Here is a 26,177-nt window from a genome sequence, read left to right as displayed (position 1 = left end):
AGGGTGGTGAGCCCCTGGCCCAGGTTGCCCAGAGAAGCTGTGGCTGCCCCATCCCTGGAGGTGTCCAAGGCCAGGCTGGATGGGGCTTGGAGCAGCCTGGTCTGGTGGGAGGTGTCCCTGGCCATGGCAGGGGGTTGGAACTGGATGATCTTTAAGGTCCCTTCTAACCCAAACCATTCTATGATTCTAATTTCTAGGGTTGCTCTGATTTCTAATTCTAATTTCTAAATTCAAACTTTAGGGTTGCTCAGTGTGTGACGAATACTGGAACTATGTTATTTAAACAAAGACTTTGAGATGCTTTAGAAAGGAGATCTGTGTTCCACTTATTTTAAACTCAAAAAATTGTGGTGGGTGTTCGCCATCAAATCCAGGAGTCATTTCTGAAAGCCTGTCAATAGCTACTGATGTATCAGAGACAATTTATCATAATCGTAGTTCAGGCATCGCCGAGGTATTGTCCCTGCACATGTGCACACATGCAGGGAATATTAGAGCCTTCTGCAGCAGTAGTTCAAAGCGCTGGAGCTACACTGTTATGCCAGATTCCCAAACTGTGGGTCCTGGGACCATGCCAGTGTGGTGCTCAACGGTGATAACTCCTGCCTCTCTCCGCGTGTGGGTGTTCGCCTGAGCTGCAGGGTGGGTGCCTTTGTGCATGTGGTCAGCAGTGATTCTCTGCGGTACCCAGCAGCAGTTCTGGCTCCGTAGCCCGGTCTGCTCCCAGCTGCCGCTGCGGGATCACAACCAGTTCTGCCGTCTGCTCTCCTATCTCGGAAGGCTGGAGCGGGCTTGAGGCAGGATGAGGCAGGAGGCATGAACGTGCTGAACTGGAATGGGATTGTGTTTTCTGGGAGAAGGAATTGGCTTGGCCCAGCCAGGAAAGACTGGGGTCCTAGTGTGGGATTGGGAAAAATGAGAGCAGGATCTTGTTTTGCAGGGTAAAAATATACAGTAGAGAGATGGGGACAGAGGAGGGAGGCGTATTTCAGTCAGTCAGGACACATTTTAAATGTGCTGTAGCACATATTTGCTGTAGCCTAGTGTTTGTAACATTCTTTTTATTTTAGGAAAGATTCCTTATACAGATCAAGTTACATCTGTATCTATAAAAAACCAAAACCCAAATCAAATCTAGAAACATTCTGCTGGTACCCTAATGAAACCGCACAGCTTTTCACCGTGGTTTACGTTGGTGACAATTTTAGTAACATAAACCATAAGCACGTTGAAAGGTTTCAGAGGGAAAGATCCCCGAATTTGGAGAGGACAATGCAAACACTGTCTTGTATCCAAAAATACACAGTTCTGTTCTAATTCTGCTGCTTTTTTCTTAAAGAGTGCTTTATGGCTTCTGTTGATAATTTTGTGATTCTGGATTATCGAGTTTTAAAGGATGCGTATCTAAGGATAATCTTGTCTGGGAGGCTGTAGGAGATGTTCATTAACAGCAATGACTAGATGAAGTTAAGAAGCATTATATGGTCTCTTATGTAGTATATGGTATTAAGTGTAGTATGCACCTTTAACAGTGGCAGGTGGTTTTTCAACTAATCAACTTTTAATGGGTTGTCTCCAGAGGTTTTTTTAGTTCTCTGCTTTGCTGTTATTAAAGGGTTAAAGGGGATCAGGCCTCAAGTGAGTCTGTGTTAAGCTCTAGGATTAAACTATCTGCACCAGAATGGCAAAGGAAGAAATTCGCACACATTTTCTTTTTAACCTGAAAAACAATACAAGCTTAAATATGCTGAATATGCTTTTCTCCCTTGCATTTTTTTAGGGTGAAGAATGTATAAGAGCTCTCCTGAGCATGTTTGATTGTGCTGAAAAATCTTTAAATATGCAGCAGTTTAAATATACTGCTTTGTGAACTTTACATGCTTGCTGAATGACAGGAGTCTCATTTTTCTATGCCGTGTTCACCTTTAGAAGCTGTTCTGGTTTCCTTGAAAGTGAGATAAGAGTATTTCTTGTTGTGAGCTTCAGGAATATCTGGGGCTTTTGTAGCCTTTTTTCTTTTCTTTTTTTTTTTTTTTTTTTTTTTAAACTGTCTGGGCTTGCTGAAGGAATTGTTACTGTTTAAATAAAAATCAGGAAATTCTTTAGAAACTGAATGATCAGAATCTTAACTGGGATGGTGGAAGTTACACAGCACGTGGGTAAAGATCAGCTGAATCCTCTATGGGTAATTTGCAGCAAACTTGGTATGAGCTCTGACTGGTACCATCCTAAGCATCTAAATAGAGGAAACAGATATACTGGTGGCTGAAATAGCTTTGGCATGTATCATTAGTTTCTGAGGGCTGCTGTAAAGTTGTCCATGAATAAAGCAAATCCTTGTATTGATGTTCTCGACACATAAGGCACAGAGAGCCGCCGCTTGATACAGTGAGCAAACGTGCTAAGTATTTTGAAGTACCTCTGTTAACATGGTGGGTGCATTGTAGCTGAATTTCCGAGGTACCACGCTTATCAGTGCTCAACTTCAAAACCTAAAAATCTGCTCCAGTGTTATTTGAGTGATTTCTTTGTGGTTTTTGAAGGAGCACTTTAAAGAGCAAAGTTCTCCTAACGATTGCCATTGAGCAGAAGTGGTTTAACACAAGAGTTGGGAGTCATTTTCCTTTTGTTAACATCAATGTTAAATTCCTGCTATTAGTATAAGGCTGCTAAAATTTCCCAGTCGCTGAAGCCTGGAAGGCAGAGAGCGGCCACAGATAGAGAGCTAGCGAGGCTGGGATGGTAACTGCAGACAAATCTGCGAAGGTCTCTTCTTCCCAGGCAAATAGTGTTAACAAAACATGTGGCATTAGTACATTCATAATGAATATTATTACGAAGATGATGGTTTTGAGGTGCATCTCGCATCCGCAAGGTGAGGAGGCAGCATCTACAGTGATGGCTGCTGGCATCCGAGTGGTGGTTTGTCCCAGGAGAGCAAGAGCTGACCATAACGTTCCTGGAGAGGCTACAGGACGAGAGCAAAACACAGGATTTTTTTTCTCCCTCTACTGAGCTTTTTGCCCAGCTCTCCCCATTGCATTCCTGCTCCCTCCGGACCAGCTGGGATCACGCAAAGCTGCTGGTTTCGCAGCCTGGCTGCGGCGTGACCCTTCCTGTGCAGCTGAGGGATGCTCTGCCTCGCCTTCCCCCATCCCGGCGGGGAGGAACCCGCACTGCCCGGCACCTGGCGTCTTTTGGAGGATGGGAAAAGAATCAGCCAGAGAAGTGGCACCGGAGGGACTGGTCAGTCAGAGGAGATGTGCGAGCTTGGTCCTGGAGGTCTCCCCGTGCTACCCAAGAGGGATGTGGGCTGTAGGGCTCCTGCCCTAAGCGGTGCTGCTGCCAGCCCAAACGGGCCATGAGCATCCTTTCCTTTTAGCCTTTTTAACCCTGTAAATAGACGCTGTGCCCAGCACCGGTCTGCAGTGTCCTCCTCATTGGCAAGCACCTGCTTTTGTGCCAGTGTCTGGCACAGCAGTTTCTGCTGCAGTTTGGTGTGGTGCGGGGTGCAGTGTGTCACCCCCCGCTTAATGTATTAAAAAAGCTGGATGCCGTGCTCCACCAGGTGCCACCTCCCAGGTGCCTGCTCTCCGTACATCAGCCTACTCCTGGCAGGTCTGGCCTGAGATTTGTAGTGAAAAGCTTTATGAAAATTTGAAATACACTGGAGACAGAATGGTAATTTTGTGTGTGTTTGTATTACTATATAAATATTAAAAATTCATCTGTGTGTGTGTGTTAGACTTTGGAACTTTTATTCATTTGAGTTGAGGTAGGAGTTCATATTAGTTTTACAGTTTCCTTAAAGCTGAGTTAATTGTTTGAAGACCTTTAAGTTGCTGTGTTCTTTACTTGTTTTAAAAATATGTCAAATACTGATATAAGAGCTGCTGAATATGTAGGTTTCTATCATCCTCCTGCTCTTTCTCCTCGTGGTGTTGGAGTTTGTGTGAGGAGGGAACCTGACAGGTAATAAAAGTGAAGATGACAGCTCCGCAAGTGAACTCTGAATTTATAGGCTAAACCGTAAAGGTCTCTCACAAGCCAATGCCTATAGGGAAGCTGGAATTGGAGTAGCTTCTGAAAGATTAAGGAATTTAGGTACGTGCTGCAAGCTGTAATTTAAAGAATATAGTCTTATCTTTAACACTTTAGTGGAAAAGGACTGTCTTTGTAAAAGTTCAGTCCAAGCGAAGAATAGTACTTGTACACTGCTAGTTATTGGAGCTAGTGAATACTGCCTTATCCCATCTTAAAGAAAAGGTGTGGTCCTTAGTTGTAGTATTTTGTGGCAGTTGTCAAGTATTTTAGGTTGGCTTTTCAGTTGTTTCACAAAGTACTCCATTATGTGCATTTTATATTAAATAGAAGCATTTCAGCTGTGTTGTGTGTGCTGAACATGATGTGGATAAGCTTTGACTGGCAGAGAAATAAAAGAAAAAAATAACTGTGGCATATCAGGCTTACACTAAGAGGCGTGAAGGAACACAAAAAATGTGGACGAGACAGAAATAGCTGAATGAGTTAAAAATACGTCTTGGGGTGTGACAAGCAATAACGGAAATCCAGCACCAATAAATATTTTTTGTATAATCATGATACCCACTTTGGTTCTTTTGATGCTGTACTTCAATGTGCAACATTTGTAAATCACATGTTTTCCCTTTAAAAATGTAAGTGCAGCTCAATGAAAACTCCAGGCAAACCATTCGTTCTCAGCTATTTTATTGCTGGATCCATTGGCCTCTGGGAAGACCTTGGGCTAGCACAGTGGTCCTCAGAGCTGGAAGTCACTATGTAAATGGAGACACACACAAATAAGCACAGGGTGTTGTCCTGTCTTTCTGCTTGACACTGGCATTGCTAGTTGCTTTTAGCTCTATTCAGACATTGCATTTGTTAGGACGATGCCAAATATTTGTGCAGAAGTGACAGGGAGCCAGAGAAGCGCCCTCTCTCACCTCCCAAACCTCCCTGCTCAGTGACAGCGGCCGGTGGTGGTGGTCTTTCCCCCCTCAGTTTTACTGCTGTGGGCAGGAGAAGATTAATGTGACAGACTGGGATGGCTGTGGAAAGCCATCAGTTTAAGACGCAGGTACTTGGGTACTCGATCCACCTGTGCTGGGGGACAGAGGTCTTGGCTTGGCAAAGCAAGCTGGGGATGAAGGGTCCATCATCTCCTCCATGACCTTCTTTGTTCTCCCTGGCTGAGAGCTCAACTCCCCTGTTGTGCGCGTCCATCCTTCCCCTGGTCATCTTCTGCTTTGACGGTGGGAGAAGAGGAGCAGGGCTTGGGGCTTCATTGTGTGGTTTTGTTTTCCAAAGCCTGATAGAGTAAATGGAATTTAGCGAGGAGCACAGCGAAAGTACGAACATTGGCGTCGACAAGTAGTCGCAAGGACTAAGGGCTGCCTCTTGAGTATGCTGCTGCCCTTAAAAAAGGGGGGGACAGGGAGAAATTAGTTGCAGCGAGGACTCGGATATGTTTATTCCACTGGAAAATAATTCTTTTGATCTTCAGGGAGGTGTGTGAATTTAGGAGAGAGAAGAAAGACAGGTAATTTCAAGTTTGGGAGTTGGTTGGTTTTTTTTTTCTGAAGCAGAGCCGCAGGCTTTTTTCCTTACCTCCCCCCTTATATATTTTTTTTTCTTTATTATCATCAGGCATTTAATTTCTCTGAAATGTTCCAGTCTCAGTGCAGTCTAAAAGCATTCAGAGTAGTGTACACACCTGTCAGACCATGGGGCAAATGCTAAGGGGGTGCCAGTGTACGAACCGTAGGAATTAGCTCTTTGATGTACAGCTTTAGAGCTAATGGCACCTCACTCAACTTCAGAGAGAGCCTTTGACTGCAGACAGTTCCGTAAGTTCCCACTTATATCGGTGTATTTGTAACTTAATTTGATGCATTTCTTGACTTCATTACACAAAAATTCAGCTGCTGACTGTTTTCCCTAATAGTTTGAAGTATTTAAACCATGTATATCACAACAAAACTCTCTCTCACAGAAATAGATTAAGTCCATTAATTCTCCATCAAGCTTCTCTTCCCCCTCTGAATTCAGCACGTCCTTTAAGTGCTGGGGTCCAGAAGCACTTTCACTACAATTTAAGCTGTCGTGACTGTGCCTGGGGACAAACATAGCGCAGTTGCTTGGTCCACTCTGCCAGCCCAGAGAGGGACGGGGTGGATGGCTGGAGGCAATGGTCTTAAACTAACCCAGCTAGACTTTCAACAGCGTGTCTGATCATGGCTTTAGAAACGCAGTGAATGCTTAATAGAACTCAAAACCTGTGCCGATTTGTACCGTAATGAACATGGATGCTAATGGAGGAGTGTACAAGTGTTTCATCCCCCCAGTTAGCAGCGTACGTACCCTGGCTGGTACACCAGTCACTTTGAAGCAGTTATGCAAGGTGTTTTCTTCCACGTTTGCAGCAAAGTCACCACGGTTCAGGTGTGTTGACCTAGAGAAGACAGCCTTTAGGGCAGAGGACAGTCAAACATTGCCTGTTGCTCTCAGCCCTACGTTGCCTCCGATTGGTTACAGTCCCTTGTTTTCATCTCCTGGGCTATCACTGCTGAACTTTCCTCTCATCCCCATATGAAGAACAGCATTTTATTAATGTTCTGCTGCTTTCTGGTTCATCCCTTGCCCACTGTCTATTCCTGGGGCTTCCATCTGTAAATCCAAGGTTAAGCTTGGGTGGTTTTCTGCTTTTGTCCACGACACATCTGGTTATGTGGCGTAGAATCGACAGACCTGAACCGGTCCCCGTCTGTGCCTTTTGCCTGCCCTGGTTGCTCGTGATGCTACCCAAGTAACTGCGCTGCTAGGGTAGGAGGTTAAAAAAAACCAAATTGGTTCGGAGCATACTGCATGAGGAAAAAGCACATGCCGTTCTGCACAAGTTTCTGCTGTCACTGCCAAAGCCGTCAGACAAGGAGTTGCAGTATCGGGTTTGTCAGTTGTCATGGATCAGGATTCTGGGTGAGACTCTGACAGTAACACCTGCGCCTCCCGTCATGAGGGCTTCACATCTGGAGCCGGCGCTAAGGATGTGCATTTTAGCCTTCTAGGTTTCCAGGTGTGGGGTTCTTTTTTTTTTTTTTTTTTTTTTTTTTGATGCTTTGAAACTTGAAGAAGCAGTGCAACCCCATAGCATAGGTGAGCCGCTAACCGTAGCAGAACTAATTGTCGCACATGGTTTGACTTTCTGTATGAAAGATAGTTAAGTCTGCAGGAGTAACCGCGTGCGTTACTCCTGCTAATGTTTGCAATCGGAGTTCATTTGGGGAAAAAGTGTGATGGTGAATCCAGTAACGTACAGTAGTCAACCGTGCTGATGTGCTATTTTGTATTTTGTTGTGGAGTACGTTAGAAAGGATAGGTGCAAGAGTGAAAGAAATTCCTGTTTTAGTCGATAAAATGTTTTATTTGTCGGGATAATTCATAACTCTGACACTGTTTATCAGCTCCTTTTGATAGTCTTGTTTTCTAAAGTAGTCACTTAAGGCATATAGCAGTACTACAAAACAAAGCATGTAGCAGTATACGATGCTATCGATAACGTAGCTATAGGGATAATCAGTTCAAATGAGCAAATGCCTCTGCAAACTTTGATACACTGTCATGCTACCATTTTAAAGACTCGTTCCAGCATTAGCAGCTGGGGGTTGTGTGCGGGGGGAGATACCTATAGCTCCCAGTTTACTTTGGTAAGCTGATTATAAGCATATGAATTTGTTAAAATGTTTTATTAAAAATGTGTGAGAAGAAGGTTTTTTATGAAACTTTCTTTTCTGAGCTCTTCATTTGCCTTGAAAGGGTGTTTATGTATCACTCAGTAAACCTTCAGCCTTTCCAATATTATTTCAGTAAAGCATATTTAAGCTTAAAAAAAATAATCAGGAGTAATAGGACTTGATTACTGATAATTGATGTTTTTACTTATCTGTTGTTTCTGAGTTTCCTATGTGAATTATTTCTGTTTCAATGCAGGCGTTTAGATGCTAACCATATTACTGCCATACCAGAAGACAGTTTTGAGGGTCTGGTGCAGTTGCGTCACCTTTGGTTGGATGACAACAGTTTGACAGAAGTTCCCATCTATCCGCTCAGCAACCTCCCCTCTCTGCAGGCGTTAACGCTGGCGCTCAACAAAATAACGCACATTCCCGACTACGCATTTACAAACCTCTCAAGTCTTGTTGTTCTGTGAGTATTTGTAACTGTATTTCGTAGGTCGCTCTGATTCTCTCCTCGGTTACAGTTTTGATTAGTCCAGGATGGCACTGAAAATGGTATTTTGCTACTTTTCAGCTCAGTTGTCTAGTAACAGCCTATACAGCCAACACGAGGTGATAGTGTGTATACTAGACAACCCTCTGAAGGTTTGCTAAAGACTTTCTCCTAAACAGAAAATCAAATGGGCCATGGGTGGTGAGATCGATGTATGTTTTCCTGACATCTCATTTTAATAATGAGTATTTCAAACCAACGGTTGCCAGGGAAAGCTTTCAGAGATATTAAAAGAAGAAAATATTATTTGTCACAGACCTGTTTCTGTGTAGTCTTAAATATCTCCAAGGATGAATGTGAAAAATGAGTTTCATTTGTATGTTTAAATCATATTTTTTTCGCACTTGCGGATAGTGAGTAGTTTAAAATGGGTTGTCTTGACTGTGGGCAATCTATTCTGTTGCCTTATGAGGATGAAATATTTCTGTCTGGAAGTGAAAGACGTTCTTCTGCATAATCCGCCATCATGCAGTGTTTTTTCTAAACCATTTAACTGTCTTGATTTCATAGAAATATCTGCTAATTTGTTAATTTATGTGAAATCTATCACTTGTTTTCATACTTGTTGTATTTTTGCTTTTTAGACATCTTCATAATAATAAAATAAAAACTATAGGAAAACACTGTTTTGATGGATTAGACAACCTCGAAACCTTGTAAGTATGTGGCTTAAAGTAATATATTGTTCAGTGTTTGTCTCATTCCCAGCTTAATGAGGGTTACTTTACTGGTACGGTGAAGATATTGCAAATAAGGCATGTGTGCATTGCGCAACACGTACCACCGTCCAGCTCAGGTTTTGGAACTGAAGGCTAGTATCAGTGCAGTGCTCCACCAAAACTAATTAACTGTGTTGAGAAGCAGGTAAATATTAGCCTGGGTGAAATGTCACAGTGGAAGATGTGGCTCTAATGTTCCTAGCCCTGATCTAGCTGGTGTGTCTTTGCATAGCACTCCACTGAGTCAGGTGGATATATCTGAAGTGTTTGAGTGGCCCTGTGGGTGATAAGGGACAAATATTGGTTTCTCGGATTTACTGTAGGATTAAACATATTTAAGATATACTGCCAAAACTGTTGTGTGACGGTAGGAGGTTTCTCAGCGGGCCCCAGCGGGCTGTTTCTCCATTGCTCCTCCATTTCTGGATGGGCACCGCTGCCTGCCAAGGAGACTGTCACTCACACGTCCCTGCAGGTCATGAACCCATCCTCTGCCGGCTGGTGGAAACCAGCCCGGCTTCTGGTTCCCAGCCTCTCGTACAAGAGATTCACCTAAGTTCCCTTCAAGCAGTGGCAAATATTAAGGTGATGGACTAGTTTATCTGAAAGAGCCTTATGTTCCTTCAGACAGGAACAGGGAAGCATCACCTTCTCCTCACCCCATGTCTGTCATCCCCGCTGACAATTCATGCTCCCCCCAAACCCGGGTGTCCGAAGTGGCTGGATTCTGGCCCCGCAGTACTTCTCAACCTCCAGAGTGCCTCCTTGGCCAGGAATGGCTTCCAGCTGCTTGGGTTACATTTGCCATTTCCCTTCAGCGCACTCAGTGAATGTCTAATAAGCAGTATCTCCTTCAGCGGTGCATTTTGTTATGCTTAGGAGAATGCTAAATAAATAAAACAAATGAAGGAGGGCAAGGGCAACCCAACAACAACCTCCGTTGTCATGAGGAGTTTGGATGAGTCCAGGAATGCTGCTTACTCCAACTATCTTGTTGTTCTCTTAGAACCTCAATTAAGTAATAATTAGATGCTGCGTAAATACGCATAGCTGCTGTAAGACTCTTAAAATGTTTTTGCTGCTCATAAAGAGTCCCTTTTGTGGAAAAAAGACTGTAGGAGGTCCTGACATTACTGCTAGAACGGTGACAGGTTAACTGAGATTTCAGCAGATCCCTGTCACCGACGTGTACTGATTCAGTGTGATGAGATTTCCCTCTGCTTCTGTTCAATATTTATAATTGGTTTTGCTACAAGGTCTGCTGTTACCTAATGGACTATTTACTGTTTGTTTTATAAAACCTGAAAGAAGAGTTCTCTTAGTAAGCTAATAAGGTGGTCATTTGTATTTACCTTTTGGTTTTTGTTTTTTTTTTTTTTTTTTTAAAACTTGGAAATCTTAGTTCATTTCCACATAAATTGTGTTGAAGAAAAATCTGTGAAGTGTTGAAAAATACTGAGCTTCGCTGTTAAGAAAGTGTCATTTGATTTAATATGAATAATCCTCTGGATAATATTAAATATCTTACTGAAGTTATTAGCCAGTTATAAAGCATGTAAAACATCAGAAGACTAAATCTAAGTTAAAGTTAAGCTATGGTGTAGTAAAAGATGTTCTGAGAACTTTTTACTTTCATTGAATTGTCTTAAAATCTATTTGGACAATTCATGACCACTGTTAAGAATTTTATAATTTTCCTGCTTTGTTTCTTCCAGGGATTTAAATTATAATAACATGGTAGAGTTCCCTGAAGCCATAAAAGCACTCCCAAGTCTAAAGGAGTTGTGAGTATTACTTATGCTCCCTTTTTACCAGTTTTCTTTCTCCTTTCCATAAATAAAAAGAGAAAAGAAATTCTTGTATTTAAGAATGCTTGTCTCATTATGCAGCAACCTAAATCAGATTAAGTTATGCTAAGTGAAGCTATAATTAAAGGAAAAAATAATTATCAGCTAGAGAGGGAACCTCTTGAAAATGATTTTGGAGTTATATAAGCAAGCAATTTATTCAGGAGAACCATTAGCATAGATCTTAATCATGAGCTGGTTTTGGCCTCCAGTAGCAGAATTAAGCGCTCACTGATCACACGCGTTTTCCCTGTCCCCTCCTTAAGAGAGGAGGAAGAAGAGAGAAAGCACAGGATCGTGTTTTGGACAGAATAGCTTTCTAATTAAATATTTTCAGTTCAGCTGATGTGTAGTAGACAGAAATCATACCTTCAAAGTTATTCCTACAGTTAGATTTATTCCTATTTAACTACAATCCTAATTTTGGCAGGATTGGGAATTGAGTAGGTGTAAAGAAAACGACTATTGGTTGAATCTCCTGGCAGTATATTTTTAAATGTTGGTTTTCTTCTTTGCTAATATCTTTAGGGGATTTCACAGTAACTACATTTCCATAATTCCTGATGGTGCGTTTGCAGGAAACCCCCTTCTAAGAACGATGTAAGTGATTTTCATGCATCTATTTTTAGTCTTTGCAGACAGTGAGTGTAAGAGCAACGATTGAAACGTGTTTTTCATTTCCCAGACATTTGTATGATAATCCTTTGTCTTTTGTGGGGAACTCAGCATTTCAGAATCTGTCAGACCTGCATTCCCTGTAAGTATCTTCTCAACGGTGTAGTACAATAAATGGATATGAAACGTTGTGACTAAGAACTCAAAATAACTAATTTTTCTGACTGCCTTATAACTTTTTTGCAATAAGCTCTAATAAACATTGTTATTGTTGGGAATATCCAGTTTCTTAAGAAGCTCTAGTAAATATGCTGTACAACTTTTTTTTTTCTTTTTTTTTTTTTTTCCAAATCTTCATTACCTTGCATAAGACACATAACCTCAGGCCAAATGCTCAGGTTCTTACTTAAACAAACTGCAATATGTCCTGGGTGGTTTTTGAACAGGGATGTACATTGTGAGAATGTTTTGCAGGTTAGTGCATGCATGCGCTCGAAAGATAGCAGTTCTGGGGGTGACGAGTAAGCAAAATGGAGTGAGACTTCAAACTTTGAACTACAGACTACCTTTGAGTTTATGCCCTTTTCGTACATCTCTTTCCATCTTGATGAATTCCAGTTGTTTGCTAATGGAGGAGTAATTTATTAAGCAGATTACTACTACAAGAAGCGGTGAAAAGACTTATCTTTTACACACTATTTATGTGTAAAATTTAAACAAAAGCAACAAGAATGTTAGAATGTCTCCTTAGTGAAAATATCTACCTGACAGCAGGATTGAATGTCACAATTCGTTTGCATAGTAGTTTACAGCTAATTTTTGTGGGGATTTTTTTAGGGTCATTCGGGGTGCCAGCATGGTGCAGTGGTTTCCTAATTTGACAGGAACCGTTAATCTGGAGAGTTTGTAAGTATCTTTTACAGAAATAATTTCCAATAGTTTCTTGGATTTGCCTCTTGTGAAGTGATTGAAATATGATTAGTATCTGGGGAGCAACTGGTTATATGTTCTCTTCCTGTCAATAAATGTAACTATATAGCTTTCCTTACTGTGATAGAATCATAGAATGGTTTGGGTTGGAAGGGACCTTAAAGATCATCCAGTTCCAACCCCCTGCCCTGGGCAGGGACACCTCCCACCAGACCAGGCTGCTCCAAGCCCCATCCAGCCTGGCCTTGGACACCTCCAGGGATGGGGCAGCCACAGCTTCCCTGGGCAACCTGGGCCAGTGGCTCACCACCCTCACAGGAAAGAATTTCTTCCTAATATCCAATCTAAATCTCCCCTCTTTCAGTTTAAAACCATTACCCCTCGTCCTATCGCTCCACTCTCTGATAAAGCGTCCCCCTCTCTCCTGTAGGCCCCCTTTAGGTACTGGAAGGCTGCTATTAATTATTTTTTTTAATAGGGTAAGCTGGCAACAGCCTACGTAAAGGCCGTTGATACTAAGCCCCATCTCACAGAACTAAAAACCAGAAAAGTTGGCCTCTTTCAAAAAGCCACACCAAAACAAAATGTTGGTGGGTGAATGTAGAATCCTGATAGCTGAGAAGTCATCCTTATTCCGCTCTTAATATGCTTGTTATGCCATCTATCATCAACAATGCAAACATTTATATATGCTGGTTTTTTTCACAGAACTCTAACAGGGACCAAGATAAACAGTATTCCTGTTAATTTATGCCAAGAGCAAAAGGTGCTACGAACTTTGTAAGTATACACGTTGTGCTCCTATTTTTATCTGCGTCAAAAGGTTTTAAAAGAAACTTAAACCTAATTTGAAGCTGAAGTATTGCTTAGAATTGCTCATCCTCATAGTTCTATCAGAGTTGGAAATCTCATTCTGGTTTCTTGATTTTTCAAATCAGGACTCATGGCAGAATTGATGTGATGCCTTTTATTCCTGAAAGAGGGTCGGTCCCCTTTCTAGGGCAGCGCTGTATTTCTCTCATGTTATAAAGCTATGGAAGGTGGTGCTGCAGAACAGTCTTTGCATCTGCAAATTCGTGCTGCCACCGTTCATGCTTAACACAACAATAGTCACCTACATTCAGAGGTTAAGGAAGAGTTTAGTTATAGTGCTTTGACTTTTTGCGTTCAAGAACACAGGAGAGAGCATCAGGAACCAAGAGAAATGGAGATGAGCATGAGGAAGAGGATAGTAATACAAAGGCTTGACAGAAAGAGCGATAAACATGTGTTAAAATAAATGCAAAAAAAACCCCAAACTGGTAAATGAAACCACTGGGAAGGAAGAGGCAAAGCCACGTTTACAAAGGATGCATGCAGGAAAATTTGAAACAAAAGCAAAAAGTGCTGAAAAGTGGAAGAGAGAAACATGTTCTGTTTTATAGAAGAAAAACTGGGGAAAAAAGAATGATGAAGTAGGATTTATTTTGAAATGGCAGTTTCTTTTGAACAGAAATTGAGGTTTCTAGTCCCTGTTTTACAGCATAGTTTCACAGAAAATTCTGAACTTTTCTAGCTTTTAGGGAGGTACCAGCACACTAAATCAAAATTTGCACCAAATTCCTGCATTGCGTGCCATCTGTCATGCAATGGTCATGGTATGGTTTTGAGGTATGCGTATATCCAGATGCAGAGCTGAAAGCAGTGAAATAGAATATAGAATATACATAGAAATAGAATATAGAATCAAATCATGAGCTGTTGAAGCCACTACAAAGGCATGGCTGCCTTATCCATTACTTTTCGATTACAGAACACTAGTTTCAGTTGTTAAAATTTGTCAAATAAAGAGTTTTGGGATGAAGGTTGTTTTTTTTAATGCTTGCTTGCTTTACATCACTGGTTGAATATTTCAGGAAAGTAATTAAAAAAAAAATAGTTCACTGAATTCAGAGGCAAAAAGGGGGAGAGAAAAATGTAGCCTTTAAAAGGGTTACACAAATAGAGTGGATGCAAGGCAATAAATCAACACTTTACAGAGTTATATAGACAGTCTTATTTCTACTATTTGCTGACTGTTGCAAGCTTGACATAGCAGTTATGTCTTTCTACATCTTTGGGTGTATATATATATATATTATAACGAAAGTGCATAGCGGGGCTAGTTAGGATGGCAGCGGAGAGATCACGCTTGTGATTCCCTTCCTGATTTTCTCTAAACTGCCCTTAGTTTTTCCACAGAATGTTACTAACGAGATTTTTCTGCCAATCCATTTAATGATTACAAGTGATGAGATGTTTCAAGTAGAAAAGAGTTGAACTAAGCACCTTTCTCCTGGTTTTTGTTTTGAAGGGACTTGTCCTATAACAATATAAAGGACCTCCCAAGTTTTAAGGGCTGCTACTCCTTGGAAGAAATGTAAGTAGAAATACATGTTGTTCATCTTTATTACCTCCTTAGTATGCTGAGTCCGAGTCTCTAGAAAGTTTTTTGCTTCATGTTTGATCATAAGTTTCTAAGATTAAGGACAGAGAGAGATAACATGACTGTCTCATGTGAGGAGTGTGCTGGACGGAGAATTCCACCACTTGTGTTTTCCTCAGTTAGCTAAGGTTTAATTGTTCCTATGGCACAAAAAAAGAATGAAGGACACCTTAATCCTGCATTTCATAGTCGTGTTGCTATACACATAAATGGAGTGAGGACTTAGGTGTTTTCCTTCCTCCCTTTTATCTCTTCCACTCTTCTTCAGTTCCCTCCAACCGTCAGCCTATGCTTGTGTAAAATGTTTTTTCCTCTAGTCCCTGTAAGACACATTCAAAACCCATCTTCGCTTTTCCTTACTTTGTTGCTTTAAATCTTCTTAAAGGTAATTTCCAGACTTTGCACATTTTTTCTGCCTGCGTATGTTCCTACTTCTCCTCCTACCTCTACTGCGCTCAAGCTTCTTTCGGCTTAATGAGAGTGGGGCTAATAGACTTCTCACAGGCCTTTGCTGTTAAACTCTTGGCATTTTTGGGCTTGCTGTACACACAGTTCATTGTAAAAGGAGCTAGTGAACTGGAAGTATAATTTATTTGCCCATTATCTCTTAAAGTGTTTCCCAATATTTTCATTTCATAAATCCATATTTTGAGAAATGAAAGTGCACCCAGAGTTAGAATATGCCCAAAGATTCCCTGCAGAATGAAATAGATTTGTTTTAGACCTCAGTGTGACTCTTCAAAGTTCACAAACTGTTACTTATAGCTTGGAAATAATTCAGTCCACACTTAACAGTCTCTTCTAAATTAAATGACTTGTGAATTGGGATTGAGCAGAGTGCCATGAAAGAGCCTCATGGTTGTATTAATATGTCTAATGCGAAATACTTAAACAGTTTGCCTGCAAGGGGAAACGGGAAGTCTTGCCGTTGGTAAGGCTGAATCTATGTATTAGCAGGCACCGAGCTATCTCTTGGTTTGAAGTCAGCCCAGTTAGCCAATGAAGTTCTGTTTCTACTTCTTTACTTTGCAGTTCCTTACAGCATAATCAAATCCATGAAATCGCAGAGGATACCTTTCAAGGACTGTCCTCCCTTCGTATCCTGTAAGTGCACATAGCTTCATACTGAGTAAAATGATGGTTTTGATTCCCATGTAATCCGATATCAGGGTTTGGTGTTACAAATCTGATTGATGGCAAAAGGCCAGGTGTGATGGATCCTAAGGTGAAGCAAACATGTACAAGGGACACTAGAAGCAGACAGTTCTCTTCTTTCTATTCTCCGTTTTGCTTTTCTAGCCTCTAAAGATATTACTATATTATTCCATTATATAGTATTTATCGGAGATATCCTATCTGTTTTCCTCAGGAGGAGCAGACCAGTAACCAAAATTGTCCCCTCCCCTTACATCTCTAGCTATATGAAGATTGTATAGGAACATTGAAATGATCAGGGGAAAAAAAAAAAAATCCACAAATCGACAGGTGTCACGATATAAGTCATGGTGGTCCAACAGGAGCTGGATCCGTATTTTGACATCCAGCCAAGCAGATGCCCTTCTGCTTGTTCTTTTGTTGTCTTCCCCCATCTGTGCCCTGCCACAAGTGGGGTTGTCACCGAGGGGATCGTCCTGGCACCTTCAGCCCGGGAATGGGCGGTGTCAGAGCCGGCCTCTGCCTTGGGAGCGCAGGCTGAGCTGCCAGCGCCAGCGAGGAAGGGAGAGGGGGCAGGAATGGGAGGTGGCTTCTATTTTGGGGATGAGGTGAAGCAGGATACAGCTGCCTTACCAAGGGATTTGGCTGCTGCAGCACGTGGCTGACTGGGGAGAGAGGGGAAATGGGAGGGTTCTTCAGCTTTTCTGACAAAGGCATAATTTATTTGTCACCTTAGGTTTTTTTCTCAGTACAGTGGCTGTTACAAAGTTTTGATGAAACTGCTAAAATAATCTCATTTGGCATTCATTACAGTGACCTCAGTAGAAATCGGATTCGTCAGATCCACAAGGAAGCTTTCACCACTGTTGGAGCTATTGTTAACCTGTAAGTAGGCTGTTCTGTGCAGCAGCCTCCTCTCTCTACCATCAAACTGCTGAGCGAGTAAATGTTTCTCGCTTAAAACTGGTGTGTGCCCATTGTATGTTTCATCTGTGTGGATCACGAAACCTTTCACTGGCTGAAGGGATGGCAGGGCATGCTTCTTGAAAGTGCCGGCTGCCCTGACAGGCGTTTGCTAGACCACAGCCTTAGTGTGAGACTTAAAAAGCCTTCCTGCTCCAACGAGGTGTGTGCTGTAGGATCTTCAAACTTCCTTTGGTGTAACACTCTCTTAATATTCACATTTCAGAGACTTAAGTTTCAACGAACTCACTTCAGTTCCCACTGAAGGATTGAGTGGACTGAACCAGCTTAAACTTGCAGGCAATTCTGAGCTGAAAGAAGCTTTGGCAGCGAAGAACTTTGCAAAGCTCCGGTACGTTGGTAAATAACACTACAGAGGGCCTCGCTTATTTTGACAGTAACAAGCAACATGACAATAAATAAAAACAGTTTAGATAATACTAATGACAAACGATCTGCTGAGTCCTGTAGGGCCTTAACCTTGGCATGTGTGAAAGGCCATCTGACTCTTCTGCTATAGAAGCCATTTGCAGATGATTTTCTTGGAACCTTTTGTGTTTTTCCTCTGCCGCTTTTCAGGCAGATATTATCTGACTTTGGAGCAGTGGTTTGGGTGGATTCCATTTGTTATTGAACTGAGCACATCTGTCTTTCAGAGCGTGGAAAACGGGAGCAGACACGCAGGTGTCTGATTCCATAATGGCCACGCTTTATACATATGCCGTTTATTCTTGGAGGCAAACGATGAGAGTAACAGTAATCATTCAAATGGAAACCTGGTGCTGATTTCAGTGGGAGGTGGATCAGACAGTGATTAACTGCTTTGCATTTTCAAAGATCTATCTGCACATTAATATTTCAGTCCTCCAGAAGCAGTTAGAAATAGTTTCCCATACTGTCCCGTGGAAAAAATGGAGATGAAGATACTGTTAATTTGTCTAAGGCCAGCAAAGGCCATGTCAGGCCTCAGCAGTCCTGGAGAAACAGCAGATTGGTTTTTAGGTTTTGATCTGTGTTTGAGACCTAATGCATCGTGGGATCCTTTAGACTGATGTTCCTCTTAAATGTTTACAAGAGCAGAATTCAGGAACAATACTTCAGAGAGCTGATACAGTAGCCTTGAGTCATAAAAATTAGTTTCTGGTCTGCTCTTATCTCATTGTTTATGTGGACTTTTTAAAACTTTATGCAGTTGTACTTCCCTATCAGGGTTAATAGCGTGCATCACTTCTGTCAAACGTACAAAAAGACAATAGCAAAAAAAAAAAAAAATCTTATTTCAGGGCCACAAAATGAAGAATGAGAAAGAAAGATACATTTTTAAGATTGTGGTCATCTGGGAATTAGCTGTCTTAGAAAACAGTTGCTTGTTAATTAACTTGCTTAATTAGTTTTCAGTTGAATTTGTACAGCAATGCCACAAACACTGATCCGAATTTGTTTTGTATATGGACTAGAGTGAGTAGTAAAGAGCGCTAAACACCACAGAATTTTCTTCATACTCCTTGCAGCAGACGACACTTGGATGCATCACCTGTCCTTTATCTCAGTGCAAAAGTTCATCAGAAATGGTTACAGCTGATGCAATTGGAAATAGTTTTTTATTAGCAACTGTGGCAAAAAGAGGCTTCAATTTTCAGCACTGAAGTGTGCCACTTAGATATTTTTAATAGATGGTAATCTTCACCCAGGTTAAAACGAGTAACAGTGTTGTTCTGCCTGTATTTCAGGTCACTCTCTGTGCCATACGCGTACCAGTGCTGTGCATTTTGGGGATGTGATTCTTATTTAAACTCTAACGCTGAAGATTCCAGTCACCAAGATCAAGGTGCCTTGATGGATCGTGAGAAGGGCAAGTGTTCCATTGTACTAAACCGGCAGTGTTATTTTGGGCTAGGCCAGACCAAATAAACAGCATATGTTGTCTTTGAATAAGGAAATTTGAAGAATGTAAATCTTTATAGGGATACAAAAGCCCTCTGTGAAAGTGCTTAGTGGCTGCTTCCTAGTAGGCAGTGCAGTGTTCTTTCTATATGTGTAACATTTGCCTGTTTAAGGGGGAAAAAAACGAATCAAATTTTTCTTGTTATAAATTCTAAACTGCCAGTATTGTTTCTGTCACTTTCTGCCAGAACGAAAGTTTTATGGCTCTCAGTATTTTGACCTTCCTGTTCAGAAAGGGCTTGTCCTTCCGCTGTCTACTTCAAGGCCCACAGAACTTTCCCCGGTGAGGAAAGATGTTGCTGCTTTGCTATAAAGCATTGTGAGTAGCTGGGACAGGCAGTAGTAACTCAGACTGCACTGAGCGTTCGACCTCACGTGGCAAACCAGAACAGCTCCACTTGTTAAAGGCTTGAATGTTGGTGGAGTCTTAGGTCTTTAATCTTTCAAAGGACTGCTTCCATCCTAGGCAGCTTCACTGCATTTCCCTTTTTTTTTCTTCCTACAACTAACCTGTTTTTCATTTTTACTTGGAAACAGCTGATGCAGATGCTCTAAGAAATGAGGAAAATGAGGAACTGGGACAGACTATTATTCACTGTACACCAGCAACAGGTAAATCTTACAATATGCTTTAGCCACATTGTGAACTTCAGGCATGGTGTTATGCAAATAGCTGTCTGCAGAATTACACGTTTCATTCCTCGTAGTCATTCTGTACACAGAAGATTAAATTCTAGAATGCTTGGGTGAAGCTTCATTTGATGTCAATGTTGGTTTGGATGAGCAATCACAAAGATTTGCCTCAGCCGTAGACACATGGCGCTATATTGGAGAAGGAAGTGTAAGCAGAACATACAAGGCTGTAATACTTTAATTTGGAGCTTGCTGTGTTTAATGCACTGTCCCCTAATTCTGCATTACTCTTGCCAGAGAGATGTCTGTGGAGCAGACTGTATGAATGCTCATCTGTTTTGGTGAGAAATCAGCCTGTGCTTTAAAAGCTTAACTCCAACCGCTGTCACCGATGGTTTTAACTAAGCCTGACGTCTTTGCAGAAGAGAGGAGGAGGAACACTCACGTGGTCTGTTCCCCAGCCCTGCTATGGCCGCATTAATTGACAGCAGAGGGCTGTTACAAGTAGCTGGAGCAGGCAGTAGCATCTTAAACTGCTGTAGATATTTGTGCAACGAATAGTCTTATTGGCATTCCAGAACTACTCCAGTTCAGGCTTGAACAGTCCAGGAGTGTTGAAAGTCTTTGATCTTGCAAACAAGCATTCTCATTCATTGCTGCCCCTCTCTTTATCTGCCTCGTACTGCGAATTTCCACACACAGTTTCACTCAACTCCTAAAGCGCTTGCTGTTGTGCCCTCCTCCTTCCTTGCCTTCACACGGGTTCTCCAGAGGATTCCTTCTATAAATCTTGTACCCTCCTGTTTATGCAAACAGGACCACATAGATGGGGGAACAGTATGCTTCCAGTGAAGTTACTTCTGGATGAACAGGGGTTTTCCAAGTCTTCTTTCATTCTCTTCTCCTAAGCTGATATTTTACATCCATTATGACAGTTTGTTTGGTCTTCATCTTTTGGGCTAGCTCCAGCTTTAGTATGTAGAATGGCACAAGGATTTCTTGATCACAGCCAAAAAAAAATTGTGGTCAGAAAGTCAAATATTTTATTAATGTAACTGTACGTGATCTGAGAATTAGTTTGACCGGTGCTGCTTATTTGCTTTTGATCTCCTGTTCACAAAATGAGAATTCAGATGGCGTGTTACATGGGTTAAATCTTTAAAGCCTTTAGTTCTCTCTTTTTGCCCATGCCAGAGATGCTGTAGCTCTAAAAGGAGTGAGGAGCTTGTTTTACAAGTTCACCATTTGCCTTGTTAGTATGGGAGGGACTGGTGAAAACCAACTTGTTTTCTGTGCCATGCTGTCGTCTGGTCATAAGTAGGACACTCCACCCACCGTGTAAGTTCTGAATCATTGCTCATCTCGTAGATCCACTTTCCGCTTTGCCTAATGGCAGGAATGGGTCGCTGAACAGTGGCACTCAAGCAGCATAGCACGGAAAGCTGCAAAACTCACCCTTCTGAGCCTGGATTTCCCCTGCTGGGCTGGGAATATTGGCGAGAGAGGAGGGTAACCTTTAACTCTAAGGATGGTTAGACCTTGGAAGAAGGACAGTGTGATGCGTTTTGTTTTTCTAAAGATGCTTCACTCTACAGCTACTAGAAAACAGACTTCAAATTGATTTTGGAAGCACAGCATTGATGTTTTTAAATTTCTTAAGTAGGAAATTGTTTCTATTTCTAATTAGAATTTGTAATTTCTAATTAGTATTGCTCTGTCATGTGAATGTACCATAAAAATAATTATTCCAGCAAGGATGTCTTACTCAGGAATACCTGCTTAAAAAAAAGGACTTTTACTGCTGATTTTACTGGTCTGATAATCCAGTTAGCACTATTATTTCTTGCCCAGAAATGAAGCTTGGTCATTAAACAAAAAGATTCTTTTTTTTTTGACTTGTCAGTTTGGTAACTTCGGGAAGTTGCTTTAGGCCTTGGGAGATTTTTGCACTGACATTTAATCGCTCTGCGCAGTTGCTGTTCCAGCCGGCGTTAGGGATGGGCGGTACTTTCCTTTCACCTGCCTAAAGGGAGGACAGGAGCCGCCCAGAGCCAGGACTCCGGGGCTGAATCCGGCTCAGAAGCTCCAGCCCGAGGTGGCAGCACCATTTGGCATCTTTCTGCTCTGCCCTGCCCTCAGCTCCCCGAGCGTCCGACTGCAGGGAGAGATCCCCAGCTATTGTGCGTCGGACAATTAGCAGCGCCTAATGGGGATGTAGGAGAGGTTAAACTCTTCTAATTGTTACTTAAAATCAGTAGGATTTCCCCATGGAATAAATAGCAATTAGAAGGATTAGAAAGTTAAGCAGAAGTAGTGACCTTTTTTCCTTGTCTTGCCTCATATTGTTTTGCTTGTTGGACATTTTTTATTATTAAAGCTTTTTTTAAGTGACAAAAGAAGAAGAAAAGATTCATTTTCCCTATATGACTTTCCAAGCTTACAGTGCCTTTCAGTGACGAGGGTGGGGGAGAGGACTGTAGTGAATTCCTGTCCCTATTAAAGCTGATAAATTGAATTTGTCGGCTGTTTTACAGATGTTTCCTTGTGACCAAAAGTTACTCCGGAAGGCACGTTTGTGAAACATTTTTTGAGAGAACACGTTACTTCTAAAAAATCCTTCCCCCTTCTGAGTTGGTTGTGAACATTGGCTTTTGTTTTGTTTTTTTACCAACTTTTTAATTGCAGTATGGAATCTAAAGCAAATAAAAAGTATTTAGGTGGCACTACTAAAAGCTATTTTGAGTAGCTAAAAGGTAATTAAGTTTGTTTAGCTAGCTTGTTTATACAAAGTATTCTCAAGTGACCATTCATCACAGTAATTATTATTTCAGGCATAATTAATTAGTAAATAGCTTCACCAGAATAGTTTACTTTCAGCTGACCTATTTAGCAGTTCAGCTGTGTGCTCTATTCATGAACTAATGAGGAGAGCTCTTGTAATTCCTTTTGAAAATCTTGCTTATTAAGGCGCGATTTTTTTCCTAAATTGGTTGTCCTTCTGTTTTGTTTTTTCTCTTCTAGGTGCTTTTAAGCCTTGTGAATATTTATTGGGAAGCTGGATGATTCGACTTACCGTCTGGTTTATTTTTTTGGTTGCTTTGTTCTTCAACCTGCTTGTCATGTTAACAATATTTGCATCCTGTACTCCATTGCCATCTTCCAAACTGTTTATAGGCCTCATTTCTGTCTCTAACTTATTTATGGGAGTCTATACTGGTATTTTAACTTTCTTGGATGCTGTCTCTTGGGGAAGATTTGCTGAATTTGGCATATGGTGGGAGACTGGCAGTGGTTGCAGAGTTGCTGGGTTTCTTGCAGTCTTTTCGTCAGAAAGCGCCATTTTTTTCCTGATGTTGGCAGCTGTTGAACGGAGCTTCTCTGCGAAGGAGATCATTAAAAAGGGGAAAAGCAATCGCCAAAAACAATTTCAAATTGCGGCAGTTTTTGCTTTCCTGTGTGCTGTGGTAGCGGGATGCTTACCACTTTTTTATAAAGCGGAGTACTCGGCATCGCCCCTTTGCTTGCCCTTCCCCACTGGAGAAACACCTTCGTTAGGCTTCACAGTAACTTTAGTGCTCCTGAATTCGTTAGCGTTTTTGCTAATGGCTATTATCTACACTAAACTGTATTGCAACTTGGAAAAAGAGGACCTCTCCGAAAACTCGCAGTCCAGCATGATTAAGCATGTCGCTTGGCTAATCTTCACGAACTGCATCTTTTTCTGCCCTGTTGCGTTTTTCTCATTTGCACCGTTGATCACTGCGATTTCTATCAGCCCTGAAATCATGAAGTCTGTTACTTTGATATTTTTCCCGTTACCCGCTTGCCTGAATCCGGTTCTGTACGTATTCTTCAACCCGAAGTTCAAGGAAGACTGGAAGTTGCTCAGGCACCATCTGACCAGGAAGAACGGAGCGGTAGCGATTGCCGTCAACGCTCAAGGGGGCTGCGTGACGCAGGATTTCTACTACGACTGTGGCGTGTACACCCATTTGCAGGGTAACATCGCCGTCTGTGAATGTTGCGAATCGCTCCTCCTATCCAAGCCCGTGCCCTGTAAACATTTAATAAAGTCCCACAGCTGCCCCGCGCTGGCAGTGGTGCCTTGTCAAAGGCCGGATGGCTACTGGTCGGACTGCGGCACCCAGTCAGCCCACTCCGACTACGCGGACGAGGACGACTCCTTCGTCTCGGACAGCTCAGACCAAGTGCAGGCCTGCGGCCGTGCGTGTTTCTACCAAAGCCGAGGATTCCCTTTGGTTCGTTACGCCTACAACATACCGAGAATTAAAGACTGAAAGGGCTCGTTGCCCTCAGCTCTTCTAATAAGGAGGTATAACGCTTCGTAGACTGTTGCCTGTGTTGACCTTTCGAGCAGGAAGCACTTTTGTAATCATCGTTTAGTGTCATTTGTAAAGAAGGGAAGTGGGCAGTAACGTCTTGAGCCATACATTTAAAAACAATTAAAGAAATAAATCAATTGCCCTGGCTGTAAATAATTGGTAAACCAAATTCGTTACCCAATATTTTTACTCTTTCCACGCAATAGTGGTTTCTTTTTATACAGTTTTTTACATGCTAACGGTGTGTTTCCACATTGTACTCCAGTTGTACTTTGCTTCTGCTGTTGGCAAGGTAAGTTCTGTTGATTTTTTCTTTTTTTTTTTTTTTTTCTGCCAAAGCACAATATAAAGGACAGCTGTTTAATATTAAAGAAATTATTTTTAAATGTGACTTTTCTATAATTAAGCAAAAAACTCTCTTGCTAGCTTTGTATAGTGTATTCAGCATTGAATCTCAGGATGAATTTTACTGCAGGGCCAAAAAAGGGATTGATTCTCCCATATGTGACTGTGACAGCAATATAGGAAATACCATGTTTGTTTTGTATTTCAAGCCAACGTTCAATTTTTAAAAAAAAAAAAAAAAGGTTTTGTTACAATAAAGCACTTGTAATCTGTATCTGTAGACTATGAAATAAGCATATTAACAGCTGTCGGGAATAATAGGGTCAAACACCAGTTTTTCCAGTGGTGACGTATTACTTCAGGTGAACCACAGCGACGTTCTTCAGTATTAGGCGGTCGGGTCACACTGTTGGCAGGAACATCGATGCATCGGCAGGGGGTTAGCAGCGCTGTCGGTGTGTGTATGCAGCTCGTGCCTTTGCAGAAAGACTGGCTAATACTCTGCAGCCTGTAGAGTGTTACAGCACCCCAATGATACCTACGAATAGACTGAGATTTTAGCAGATGGAGGGAAAACTGAAAGCGGTTTTGCAAGGAAAGAAAAGCATTTTTGCCAATTATTTTACTGAAAGTACACTGTGCAGAGTCACTGATTTTCATGTCAATCAGTGCATTATTTTTAAACTATCCGAGTCCTGAGACCCAAATGATTTAAGTACAATCAGTGATCCATTTATCTATATTTAGTTTGAAATCTGATCGATAAAAAGTCATGAATGCATGGTTAAGTAATTGTGTAGGCTAAATCAAGAGCAAATCCACTGCCATCCCAGTTACTCTGGAGACATTCTCGTTACGATTTAAAGCTAGATTGCTGTTTTGAGAATTAAACTGTATATACTGTTCATACAATGAATTTTTATCTTTGTATTGTAAATTATTTGATAGAACACATGATGGGAAATGTGGCTTCAGTTCATTTTGTTAATTAAAGCTACCTCCTAAACAATAGTGGCTGCCAGTAGCAGAATGTTTAAAATGTGGTTTATATACTTTTTGCATTGTAAATAGACATGGTTGTATATTGTCACTGTAATAAAAACAGAATCCTTGTATATCAAAATCATGTAGTTTGTACAAAGTATGGGAGGATTATTTACTGTATGCTGTTAATTTTGTAAGCCAAAATATTCACATGTAAAAACAAAAGAGGAGAAAACCAACCCAGAGTTGTTAATTCTTATATTTACGCTCATGAATATTACATCTGCAATTAGCATGGAATGTTACACTGAAAGCAAATAAAGGGTACATGAAAATTGAGTGTTATTTATCTTTGTTTTTCAAAAGTTAAGGCTGAAAATGGTGCACGTGTAAAATTATTGAGCATAAATAACGTGTCACCTGCTCTCCACTACGTGTGATGAGAGTTTCCGGAAAGAATTGACAGCCAAGTAAGGAAGTTGCCAATTTACAAGTGGATTTCTGATCTCGGACTAATGCTGACTCTTGGCATGCAGAAGGTTAAAACCTTCAGAGAAGTGTTTGCCCTCTTATAAAGCAATCTCTTTATTAAAGACGTTATTACGTATTGTATTTGAGTTGAAATGTTTTTAGCATGGCTTGGAAAATCATAGAGATGATGATTCTGCTTTCCATACTGTTTCCATGCTGAGAATTGTGGGGGGTTTTTTAGCCATAGTTTTGTGAGAGTCCCAATCTGTTCCACACACCCTCTGTTGGCCAGCCAGTCCCAGGTAACGAGAACAGTTCTAACAAGAATACGAAAAGGACAAGAAATGTCAGCTGCCGGTTTGTAATCAGTAGGGAAAGAAATCCAACTATCAGTTTCAGACAACGTTCCTGAGTATGGATTTATTTCTTCTGCTTTACTAACGAGTCTTCACTGAAA

The 26,177-nt window shown here is 41.4% G+C and overlaps 1 protein-coding gene across 1 annotated transcript in view; it reads left to right on the top strand.

Annotated features, from left to right (window-relative positions):
* Window positions 1-25,861, top strand: part of LGR4 (leucine rich repeat containing G protein-coupled receptor 4) — an 82,369-nt gene extending 56,508 nt beyond the window's left edge. The window contains exons 5-18 of the mRNA XM_063332994.1: window positions 8,008-8,223; window positions 8,892-8,963; window positions 10,742-10,810; window positions 11,402-11,473; window positions 11,559-11,630; window positions 12,326-12,394; window positions 13,127-13,198; window positions 14,751-14,816; window positions 15,915-15,986; window positions 16,851-16,922; window positions 17,227-17,352; window positions 18,731-18,852; window positions 19,482-19,556; window positions 22,599-25,861. Coding sequence (XP_063189064.1) covers window positions 8,008-8,223; window positions 8,892-8,963; window positions 10,742-10,810; window positions 11,402-11,473; window positions 11,559-11,630; window positions 12,326-12,394; window positions 13,127-13,198; window positions 14,751-14,816; window positions 15,915-15,986; window positions 16,851-16,922; window positions 17,227-17,352; window positions 18,731-18,852; window positions 19,482-19,556; window positions 22,599-23,875 — 2,452 coding nt within the window. The 3' untranslated portion in view covers window positions 23,876-25,861. The remainder of the gene's footprint in view (window positions 1-8,007; window positions 8,224-8,891; window positions 8,964-10,741; window positions 10,811-11,401; window positions 11,474-11,558; window positions 11,631-12,325; window positions 12,395-13,126; window positions 13,199-14,750; window positions 14,817-15,914; window positions 15,987-16,850; window positions 16,923-17,226; window positions 17,353-18,730; window positions 18,853-19,481; window positions 19,557-22,598) is intronic.
* Window positions 25,862-26,177: the final 316 nt, after the last annotated feature.

Source organism: Chroicocephalus ridibundus, chromosome 4 (assembly GCF_963924245.1).
Source record: "Chroicocephalus ridibundus chromosome 4, bChrRid1.1, whole genome shotgun sequence".
Taxonomy (NCBI): Eukaryota; Metazoa; Chordata; class Aves; order Charadriiformes; family Laridae; genus Chroicocephalus; species Chroicocephalus ridibundus.
This window is presented reverse-complemented; position numbering and strand designations above follow the sequence as displayed.